Genomic DNA, 12132 nt, shown 5'->3' on the forward strand with positions numbered 1-12132 from the left:
AGGTTGAGCCAGTTGAAGAAGAGCAATAATAAATACATCCTCAAAGAGCAAAAGTCTGAAATTTGTAACTTCAGAAACACAACTACAAAATTACCAGATTTTTTTTAGAAAAGCAGGGTCATCTGCTGGGATATTTAATTACTTGTGATTCAGATCTTGTTTCTATTGATAAATCTGTGTGTATGACTGTCTCTGTTTTCCCGATGAATCATGTTTGTGGGATTTCCCTGAGCTGGATGTTGTGGTGCTCATGCTCCTTTAGGATTTTTCAGTCAGCATCTTCTATTTATTGCTGAATAGTTTAGTATTCACCATTTTATTTGGGGCACTTCTGTATTTGAAGATTTATTTTGGTAACCTTTTTTAGGGGGTGCATATGTGATAGCTCAGTGCACTAGGGTTTAGTCCCATGAATCTTGCACTGCTTTTAGCTTCTGATCACTCACCCTGTTCTGTGAAATGAGGAAAACAAACAAACAAACAAACACACACAAAAAAAAACCCCTAGGCAAAACATGGTTATTGAAACACTTATTTTTCCTGATTTTTCTAGTCTTTTATTTTGACCTGGAATAAACTCTGAACTTGACTGCAATGTGACTTTTTTTCCCTGGGTTCCTGTCAAAATTACTCATTATTCAAGAAAAAGGAAGTAAAAAGAGCAGTATACGATGGCTGGTCTCAGGAAGCTCTGGAGCAGCTCTGTTCACCCTCAGTGTCCAGTACAGCAGTTAAGAACCAAGGCAAACGGGAGGTGTTGTTCTTTCACACACAGAAGTTTAAACAGGGCTGGTACAACACTCAAAGGTAAACATGCAGGATAAAAGCACTCCTGTTATGATTACGGAGCACAGGTGTTAGATTTACATGAGAACAGAGTAAATTACATCCAGCTGAAATATTATCTCTGTATCACAACTGGTTTGCCACTGCTTGGCATAAGCCTATTATTTGAAGTACGACAGTCTGGCAGTATAAGAATTAGCTGTACACAGTGCTCCTCAACAGAGTAAGAACCCCCTTTTCAGTTAGAGAACTCATCTCTGTGGACATCAGATCAACATGTGCTACTCTCCTCAAGTGGGTAAATTGGGTAAGATGTAATTTCATTTCTATGAATTTTTTGAGCCCATAATTTCCACTTAGGTTCTTCTCCAGTTCTTTTGGGCCAAGTTACTCAAATCATAATGGGGAATCCCTGGAATTTGGTATTTTTAAAAAGGGAAAATAAACATATTTTACCTACTTTAAGACAAAGGTATTATGTTTATGTAAAGTCTTATTTGATATCAAAATACCACGTTGTGAGTGTTCAAAGGTCTTCTGGAACAAAACCAAACATTACACACTACAGGTATTCTCTCATCCATGATTTTTCATTTGCTGGCCTATCTCATGAAAAGTCCTGATATCAGAAGAAGATTAGAACATCAAATAATATGTAAAAATACATCATTTTCTGAAGTAAGCTCTTCATTCCAGACTTTTTTGTGAGAGGAAATGGAGTTCTGAGGTTAATTTTCTTAAACTGATACTTTCTAATCCTTCTGCAGAGAAAAAAAAGCAGTACGTCCAAGAGAGAAAATGTTTATACTTTGCTTACTTGGTAAATCTCTAAAAGCAAATTATTGTACATAAAATTCTGGCAGACCCTTTGTTGCTTTGTATGTCCTATTTGTAAACCATCTGGCTCTGACAGCCATTATCCAAACCAATCCTGATACTTTGAATAGCCAACTCCTCTTAATCCTCACAGATACTGCATCCCATTTCTTTTCCTTTTATGCAAAATTACCAAGGTATCCATTCTGAAGACTTGATGTATTACACAGCAGTTTTACAGCAAAAATAATTAGAGGCACACAAATAAAATATGTAATGTAGCCAAACTGAGGTACAGAAAGAGTGCGTGCCAGGATGTCATTTGAAATATGTTCCACTAATTTTTCAAGACTAAAAAATCCTGCCATTCCTTAGGCAAGATAAGAAAATAAAAAGTGTTAATGATAATAGACATTTCTATTCTTCTCAAACAGGTAGCAAATATGACGTACTCAATGTATCAGCTACTTAAAACAGGCACATATACAGTACAATCTCCAGATATATCTGTAAGTTAAGCTCTTTTAGCCATAAATAAGAAAAGATCTGGAGGATTTCCCTAAACTGGGACAATTAAGTAAGAAAAGGATAGATGGAGAAAATGTGATCATCATCTTGGCATCATTGTCCAAAAACAGCTGTAAAATAATGGCCACTCCTCATCCTTTCTAGATGGGTTGAATACACAAAGGAAAAACAAGCTGGTTTGTTATCAGTCTTTTTATAACCAATCTAAAAAGAAGAATTTACTGTAGAAAACCCAGAAAAGTTATTTAGCAGGACAGAAGGCTAATCCTTAGGGCATATCATTTATGTAATTCATTAAAACCACAAAGAAGTGTATCTTCTGAAATGCAGTGACTGTATATATCCTAATTGGACTGATATTAAGCACTACTTTTTTGGCCCCAGTTACTGTGACAGCTTCCCAGTATACGACAGTGAAATGGCAGAACAACTCCAATATCAACAGCTTCAGAAGTTCAGACAAAAATTCATCTTGGACCATTAAAAGATATCTGAAGATACAAGTAAGAATTCCACTGGAATTCCAGTAAAGATAAGGAATACAAATTGAAAATTCAGCCAACAATATTATCTCAGAACATTAAAAACGTCCAAAAACATGCATAAGGATCTCCCTGCAAATCCAGGAAAAGGAGGTTTTCTGTAGTATCTGAAAGAGCTACAGTGCAAGCAAGAGCTTTAGGATGTCTGCATCTCATACATCGGCTGACTCTAGTCAAGATATTCTTTTACTACTGATAGTTAGAGGTCAATTAGCTCCAAAGGTATTTTGTATTGGATTGACTAATAATGAACTTCACACCTCTTAGTAAAGTAATTTGGAAAACTCTCACTACATGCTTTTACATATTATTTGTTGAAAGATAACAATGAGGAAGGTGCTAACCATATTTACACACACTAATCTCTCTTCCTCTTACTTAAAGTTTGTGCTAAATTTAGAGCCTGTCTGGCACAAAAGCACATAGAAGCAGAAATGTGGCTGGTTTGTTATAGGCACATCTGTATTTTGCTTGAAACAGCTAATGGGTGAATTCATGGATCACAACATTATTTTCTCAGAATACAAATAATTGTAGGTATTTAGAATCATGCATAATAAACATTTTGAAATGTGGTCCAGTTACTATTTGAAGATAGTTTTTGTCACAAAAACATAGAAGCTTAACATTTTATAGACACTACAGCCAAGCTAAATACCCAGCTGAAGTCCTTTTATTATGACATTTTTTTTACATATCCTTAAAACTCCCACCCTTCCCATATGAACTGCTGGAACCATATTTACAATTGATAGGATTTTGAAAAACACGGATGTTAAAAATGTCGCTGGATAAAAGAATTACTGAACTGTGTTCTTCTTCCTGAATCTAAAGCATTATATTAAAAAAGAGGCAGAGAATGTATGAAAGCTTTGGGAAGGGGAAGAAGGAATAAAAGAATTCTGGAAAATACATTTTCTCCAACCACCTATCAGACAAAAACAGAGAGCTTACAGAGAACAAATCTGCTTAACAGGAGGGAACATGCATGACTTGTGGTGCTAACAAATCCCTCAATTTTGTATAAGTTATTTTGATGTGCTGCAAGTTTTTAAACCACATCTCTCTGATTATTATAATTTTTCCAAAAGTTATTAAAGCACCTTATAATTTCCAATTCAATTTAAGCTGTTCTCAGAGTTCCTATCTGTGTGAGACTATGAGTGGCAAGCAGGAGAAAACTCTTATCAAATGACACATCTCTCAGGTTCGCTCTCAGTGAGTACAATCCATCCTCTCCTGCAGCTGTGAAAATTTATCCAAAATTGGAATCAGCTACAGTAAGCTCAACTTTCATGGAGATTACTTTAGAAATATCTGCTCTGAGGATGTATGAAAATTATAATTTCTGACTTAGGTTTTATTATTCCAGACTAGGGCAAGTTTACTCTCATTAAGTGCAATAGGGGTATGTGGACCCCAAGTCACTTTTTAAAAGAGAAAGGTCTCTTACCAGTAAATACAATTTCTCCTTCACATCCCCTGTCCAACAAAGCTTTTAGCAGCAAATATGATAAAATGCTAATTTCTATATACTCTACAGTCCTTCTATTTACAAAGTAGTTTTACATTTTATTATATTCCATTGTACAACTTTACACAGTACGTCATTATTTTGATTCATAGTTCAGCAATTCAACATGTATTTAAATAATTGCCTTTCCACATCCTGCTGTTCATTTAGCTTAAAAAAAATAGTAGAAAACAAGCACAGTGGTGCAATGTCCAGGCACTTTCAACGTTGCTCAGCAAAATAAGCAAGCACCCTGTTTGAAAGCATGGCAACTTTTTTTGTGGGGAAAAAAAAAAAAACTGAAGCAAAACAAATCAAACCACCCTGCAATTCAATCTTTGCTCATCATGTATGGTTTTAAACATCCTTTGTACAGTTCCAAGAATTCCTGAGGAGGCTCTGTAAGATATGACTGATATGTTTATATGTCAGCAGTGGGTCTGAGTGAGCAGTAACTTCCATCACCAGAGGTTCCACTGATGGCACAGAAGACGTGAAGGGAGTCCTGCATCCACGGAGAATGCATTGTGTCTTCATGATAGATCTAAACAAAGCAAAACAATCACAAATTCAGTACAGGTTTCACTTCATTATGATAATCAAGCTGTTTAAAAGGTATGCAAAAGAGATATCCAACCTTGTCTTCAAAGCTGTTTCACAAAGGCAGCGTAACAAAGAAATGAGAAAGGAGAATAGTTTAGTGATTTCTGTAGCATTAATTTAAACACCATTCTGTATATTACTGGATCACTTTCAGTTACAACTATGCACTGTGGAAAAGAAACAGTTCTCTGTATAACAATTTTTTATTATGTCTCAGCAGTAACAGAATTCTAATAGGTTTTTTGTGAGCATGGGGAGTACATGCAGCTAAATCCCAAAGACACTCACTCCCTCTGTGTCCACATTTTGTATTCTGCAGCCTGAAGGACACCCTGACAGCACAGGATCCAGCTGGAATGGCAGAGCTGACTGTGCATTTATTTTCACCATGTGGTTCGCCAGTCAAGTTAGTTTACTTTGATATTGCAGTAGTGAAACTGAGATCACTGGCCATCATAAACAGCCTCTGGAAATCCAGCTTTCTGCCAGTCTCTGGAATTTCCTGGACCTGTTCAGCTGCAGTTTATAATTTTTTTGTGTTTACATTGTAGCTTAAAAGATCTGTAAATAGGTCACAGGCTGACTCAGTGATTACCATCTGCTCTTGCATCTCAAACAAAGGGCAATGCCTGTGCTGCTTTAGGACACTGACAATACTTAGAAAAGCATATGCTATTTGCAGTGAGAACCCTAAGTTAATGCACTATACTTTTCACATTTAACTGAGTAATGTTGCAAAATAATAAAAAAAAAACTTATTCCATTAAGATGAATTTGTTAGATATTAGGTCATTTGATGGCAATGAAAAGTTCAAGTCAGCTGTAGTACATCATCATGTTGTGCAACTATAAAGAACAGTGTTCATAAACACAGTATTTTAAGCTGCCTTTTGAGCCATTACAAGAAGAAAGTGAAAAGTGTATCCTTCCAAGGGAGACCTTCACTTGGACATTTCAGTCATACTTTGCCCGTTAAGCAAAGACAACACAGCAGTGGATAAATCTATTGAGGTAGCAGGGGGTGTGCTTTAACAATGCTTCTTTGTGCTAAAATAATCTTAGCTATTGTACTTTGACAGTGCAGGACTGAGTGATTTGTTTTTGATTTGACTATTGCAAAATTCAAAAGCCACAAAAGTTTCAGCAGCTGCATGCAAATTAGAAGTCTTGCCACTGGCAAACAGAGTAAGCAGGTGGCAGCTCTTGTGAACAAGCCTCTCTGCAGGTAGTGGCAATGAAAAAACCAGTGTGGCAAATGTGCAAAATCAATAGTTTGCCCCCTAAAACAATGGTGGCCACGAGCAGAATAGAAGGGGAATCTAACAAAAGCAACAGAAATGCAGCAGTCACTCTGAATGGATCCACCCTTACACTCCTACAACAAAATTCATCCCCTTCATGAGACTGCTGCCCTGAAATGATATTGTACTATTCCATAACAAGACTCTGATTCCCATAAGCATTATTTCATTGTAAATCAACCTCATTTAGAAACAGCAGCCTGGTGCAGTTGTATTATTTTGCCATTTGCAGATTTTTCACTTAGTGTGAACAACTACTCAACTAACTATTCAACTCATTTTTAGTGAGTTAAGATGTTGCATCTTTAATTCATAGTCACACATAGACTGCATATTGACTAACTGGGAGATCCTGAAAGCATTCTTTTGAAATTTCAAGTTGTATGAACCACAATGCAGTCTGTATAGTTGATTTTATATCCTTGATGCTATAACTCTACAAGCTTTCTTTCGTCATAATGAAGGCAACATTAAAGAGCAGAGGCATGGAAATTACTTCAGAAATATAATTCTCATCTAATTTCACAGCATAACACTAGATAGAAGTACAACTGCTCTTTGAATCTCTCACCTCTCTGATGCTACTATTAAAAAGTATTTTCCTAGAAAGATCCAAGAAAACATAAAATGATAGATCAGATAAATTAGCATGAATTTTAACAGCGCATAGAAATGGCATGTTGGCATTAGGCCAAAATTGTAAGAAAACATATACAAGGAAATATAAGATTAAAAAAAAATCCGTAAGCTGGCTATAACCGAGGAAATGGAAATTCTGCCAGAGAACTTTGACCTATGACCTCCTTATAATTTTCAAATACAATGCAGAACATGGCACAGGATTTCTGATGGCCATGGCAGGCAGTGGTGTGTCCTGAAGACTCCACCCTGCAGCACTCTGAATACCAACATCAGGCTGAGATGTCCAGTCAACAGCAAGCAGTTTTAGGAACCCACCAACTCTACAGCCTAATTTCACATTCACTTACTCGCCCGTTCATATTTAGCTACAGAACACGAGGAGTGATCACATTTTCAGTTCCCAGCCAGTTCTCAGCTTAGTCAGTTTTCCAGCACAGAGAGCCACCCCACGTGCAGTACGTGCCTGTTCATGGATGATGTCAGAAAGCTCTTTCACCATATCCTGGAAGTTTGACTTTAAACCCTCGTGGTACTCCACTTGATCCTCCTTAATGAGACGCTCGTTGAGCTCCAGAGCAATTCCACAGGCTTGGATAAACTTCCTGGAGAGGAAAGGAATGAACTTGACAACAACCCAGTCTTCTACCAAAGCAAGCAACTGAACAGACAGGCAAACCTCAGTATTTCCCACCCCCTCTTCTGCTGTGTTTGGGGCAAGACATATTCCAGGGTATCCCTGGCCCAGGGAATCAGGGAATGAAGAGGGACTGCAACACAGGCATTGGGCTTTTTGCTGGAGCTCCTGTGAGCCTGGATCCCCAGGAGGTGGGACAGCCAGTCCTGCAGGGCTGGGTATGTGTGACACAGCAGGGCTGTCAGAGTTCAGGCACCCTCCAGAAGGAAATTCACACCATGGGGAACTGTAATGCTCTTTCTGAGATCTGTTATTGTTCCTTTGCTTCATTTAACACACATATTTTCCTTTTTTATAAAGCTCAATAAAGATACATTCACAATTGAAATGGAGACAGTGTTTGCACTGCAAGGCTGGAAAGTAAAACCATGCATGGCATGTTCTCAGGGATTGCTCCCTGACTGCCAGGTCACTTGGTACACGGAAGGAGAATGGGATTGGCCCAAATGCTGCTTTCTTCATACAATGAGAATGGAGAAATGGGTGAAATGGGAGCCACCAGCACAGAAGGGGCTGGTGGATAGCTGGTTGCACCTGAGAGGTCCGGAAATTGGAAAAACACCTGCGCAAGTCACTCAGTTTCAAAAATTAGCAACAGAAACAAGATCAGTGCTCTTCCATAAACTGAGAAAGGATTTTCTTTAAAGTATTTTAAGTTCATCATTAGCTAGCAAAAAATCCCCTTGGAAAAACTGGCAAACAATACAAAATATCAAAGACCCTTGAGCCCCTGGACTGTCAGATCTTTGATTTTCAAACATACTTTATGTGATAATCTCAAAAACTCACAGAAACTGTTGAAGCAAGTGTTCAGGCAAATCTCCTCATGGAGAGCCCAGCCCTGGACTTGGGAACATATATCTTGATATATATAATCTTGATATATATAATTTCATTGGCTTTTTTCAAATGTGTGAGCACCCACAACCCCACAAGACTTGGATCTTTATAAGACATATTTAAGTATATAGCATCTGCTGAGTTTGGAGACAGACAAAAACATAATCAGAGCAGGTACCATCTTCCAGCCAGCTGCTGGTTTTTATTACATTAGAAATCCTACCTGAACATTTCTTTTAACTCATTCACCTTCTTAGCAGGATATTTGCTGGACTGGCTGTCACTTAGGAAAGCTCTGGCATAGGCCAAAGGACCAGCATTAACCTAGAATGAAAGAAGAAATCATTTATGCTAGAACTTCTGCTGAGATAAAAAGAGATATTAAGATTGTTTCCTCACATTTTCCTCTTATTTCTGTGTGGAAACGCAGCATGGTCTGAGTCCTAAGGTCACTCATCCAGCTTGAGAAGGCAGACTCACAAAAAGCTCTTTGTGCCTGATCCTTACAGTACAACCTTGAGTATGTTTCAGCAGTTACTTATGGCTAATTAATGTGCAATTACACTTGGACTTGACACTGTAAACAGCACTGGAGGAAATGTTTATTCCCATGAGCCAGCTGTGTGTGTAGCACTGAAGGTGACAGGGAGGCTGTGCTGGAGCAGGGCAGCCCTGAAGCCTGGGAAGTTAATGATTTCTGGAAAGTAAATGTGCTGTGACCATGCCTCACCCCGAGCTGTGCATGTAAATGCAATTGTGAGCAGACATCAAACAGACTGACCTGCACAGAGACACAGCCCTGCAGTTTGAGCTGCAGCTGGATCATGTCAACATCACCAGCAGAGCTGCAGAGTTGCTGCAGCTCTGCTGTCTTGTCCTTTATTTCATCAGTAGCGACATCAATTGGCTTCAAATTAACTTGATGTTCATAATTGACTGGAATTCTCTTCTTAACATATGGAAAGGAGTTCAAAGCTAGCAGAAACAGCAAAAGAAATGTATGGATTGAGAAGCCATGCAGCACTTAGGAGTACTCTTCATAGAACATATACAAGCAGATTCTTGCCCCTGGGGATGTGAAATCCCAAACAAAGCTATAATTTACCAGGATGGTTTTTTAATCTGTAAAAATGTGCACATAAAAAACACAAGGTAAATTCCCCCTCCCAACCAGAATATTGTCTCCTAATTCTGATTGAGCTGAGAGAATTTGTCACACTTCTTGAATATTTTCATGAGCTAGAAAAGGTCTCCTAATAGTTACTGATATTGTTTCATGTTCAGGCATTTGTACTTACTAGTTAGAATGGTCCTTTTTTTGCATTGCTCTTCCACACTGCCATGCTTTTTTCCAGATAAAGTGTAAGGCGTTTCAAACACAAATCTATTGATATTATGATTTCTTTCAAATTCAGTTTTTCTTTCAGACATTTCTTTGTCTTCAAAGTAGGGCTTCACATAAGTCACTTGAATATGGGCATACTTGGGATCAAGGTCTTTAATGTTGACCTATGAAATAAGAGGGTTACTCACAGGGGGAGCAAAGGTTAAGAAGTTATAATTGGCTAATCTATTCACTGGGATTTGATTTAAAATAAATGCCCGCTGATCTGCCCTCACTGCAGGAAGGCCAATGACATGCTAAATGTTCCTTTTGCCTTCAGCTGGTATGTCTAGACCATGCACCAGCAGATAAGACAAGGAGGTGTGGCACAAGAAATACATGACATGGTGCCAAGCAAGCTGTTCCGGCAGCAGGCAGCCACGTCCCCTGATCCATCAAGGCAGCACAGTTCTGAGCCACTCAGTCCTTTTAATGTGACCACAAAATGTCCAGACCATGACCCAGTGCTCATGCAGTGCTGGGCCAGCCAAACCTGCAGGCCTGCACTAAACCAGCTTTGGGATCACCAGCACTGCCCAGATAAATCCCACTGCAGCCCAAGGGTGTGCACAGCTCTTGCAGGGAGCATAAATAAGTATTCCATATAAGGCTGCAAGGCCCCAAGAGGTTTTCTTTCAGACTTGCAGCATCAAAGCAACAAGAAGTAACTCTGCTTCCAGTGACTGATGCTCTGTGCTGGCTTCTAATGCCTTCAGCAAGGCAGTGCAGTGGGGATTGCAATTTCCAGTCAGAATTCACACCTGGGAGCCACAGCAGCACCAGCACTGGTCAAGCTGTGCAACATTTCCACACAGAGGAGCAGGAGGATGCCAGGGGCAATAGGGTAAGAGGGTGGAGGAGAGGGCTCATTCTCCCACTGGCAGAGAGAAGGGATGCTCTGCCATTCTCCAGCACCTCCACAGTTTAACTCTACCTTATTAGAATCCTGGATAATCTTTACAGTCTCTGACCCAAATTTTTCTCCATAAAGTTTAAGAAGTCTGAAGGAGATCTCTGAGAGGCCTGTCAGTTTGGGCTCCTTATAGACGTATTCTTTCCCATCTTCTTCCTCAAAGAATGTCTGGCATTAACCACAAAAAAAAAAAAAAAACCAAAAAAAAAAAAAACAACAACAAAAAAACCAGTGAGGAATAGCTGTCTTTCTTAATTTAGAAAACTTTTATGTTAGATTTGATGTTTGTAAAGCAAGCTTCTACTAACATTTCAGAAAGCCAAAAAGTTTTGGAAGACTATGGCTCATAAAGTCTCACTGAACTTTGCCTGTTTAATAGCTTCCTTCAAAAATGGTCTAAAAAAATAAAATTCTTCAACCAACACAAACACAATGCATCACTACTTGAGTAGAACCAGTGAGAAATATAAACTATGTGGAAGATGGTTTGGCCTGCATTTGACCTTTTGGAAGGTTAGAAAGAGATAGGCAGGAGAAAAAAACCACAAAAACAAGGTACAGAGAAGGAGCAGAGAGATATGTGAGATGAGGAAGCCCTGACAGCAGAGCCACTGGAACAGTCAAAAATTCAAGAATTTGTGTAAGCTGCAAGAGTCTTTAAGCAATAAAAAAAAGAAATGGGTTTCCTGTGCTTTAATTCCTCTTGTATGCAGGGAAGTGGGATTTGGTGTGTTTACTGTAAATGGAGACCAAAACACATCAAAGGCTGTGTTTGCATCACCAGTCTTACCCATAATGGAAACAGCATGGGAACTTCATGCTTTGGTGAACTGCTCCAGCTAGAACTCGTGACACAGCGTTAAGCTATCTGTGCGTAGCTGGAATATAAAGCCAGAAAAGCTTCAAAGTGCAAAACTGGATCAAGTACTGGATGTTGGGATGCTACACAGCTCAATTTTAAAGGCTGATCCAGTTATTTCCAACTTCCAGAAAAATAAGCCAGCAGTTGTTTCCTTTTATCTGTTGCTAACCTTATTTACTTTTTACATATCCAAAGTTACAGGGAAGATGAGGGTAAATATAAAATGCATGTCTGCTGCAGCAAAAGTCACTGCTGTGGTATGTTGTGACAGTGACATTCAAAGGTACAAACCCATGAGGGTTTCAGGGGTATTCATCATCTCCTCGAAAAGAAGGAATAAGGAAAGGCAAGGCCAATAAAATGTATATGGTGTTTTCTAAAGAGGGGTCCTGCAGCTCCCCTTGGTTGAGTCCTCAAGCAGAAGCAGGTTGTTCAGAGACAGAAAGGACATGAGGGTATCACACTATATTAACTGCTATAGGTGGAGAAAAAAAATAAAACCACAACTGCTTCTAAGCTCAGAAGACTTCAATGAGCTGTGATAAGATCATGCCACTTCCTGGGACTCTGAGCACCAGATCTTACTCAGTTTTTCAGCTACCTCAGCTAACACTAGCACTACCTATCTCTACATGTGTGTAATCAACATTGACAGATATTTTGCCTCCAGCTTCTCTCATAACCTTTTACTCTGCTAGTACCCAGAAG

The 12132-nt window shown here is 38.9% G+C and overlaps 1 protein-coding gene across 3 annotated transcripts in view; it reads right to left on the reverse strand.

Moving 5' to 3' along the window:
• Positions 1 to 3111: 3111 nt before the first annotated feature.
• DOCK11 (dedicator of cytokinesis 11) overlaps positions 3112 to 12132 on the reverse strand; it is a 77998-nt gene continuing 68977 nt past the window's right edge. For 2 of the 3 annotated variants that reach the window (XM_063170668.1, XM_063170667.1), the window contains 6 exons: positions 10584 to 10730; positions 9564 to 9774; positions 9047 to 9240; positions 8489 to 8589; positions 7195 to 7333; positions 3112 to 4729 (listed from right to left, as the gene is read on the reverse strand). In XM_063170668.1, coding sequence (XP_063026738.1) covers positions 4607 to 4729; positions 7195 to 7333; positions 8489 to 8589; positions 9047 to 9240; positions 9564 to 9774; positions 10584 to 10730 — 915 coding nt within the window. In that variant the 3' untranslated portion in view covers positions 3112 to 4606. Of the gene's footprint in view, positions 4730 to 4822; positions 4836 to 7194; positions 7334 to 8488; positions 8590 to 9046; positions 9241 to 9563; positions 9775 to 10583; positions 10731 to 12132 lie in introns of all 3 variants that reach the window. The other variant, XM_063170669.1, reaches the window with a different exon arrangement.

The sequence above is a fragment of the Melospiza melodia genome, chromosome 16 (genome assembly GCF_035770615.1).
Source record: "Melospiza melodia melodia isolate bMelMel2 chromosome 16, bMelMel2.pri, whole genome shotgun sequence".
Taxonomy (NCBI): domain Eukaryota; kingdom Metazoa; phylum Chordata; class Aves; order Passeriformes; family Passerellidae; genus Melospiza; species Melospiza melodia.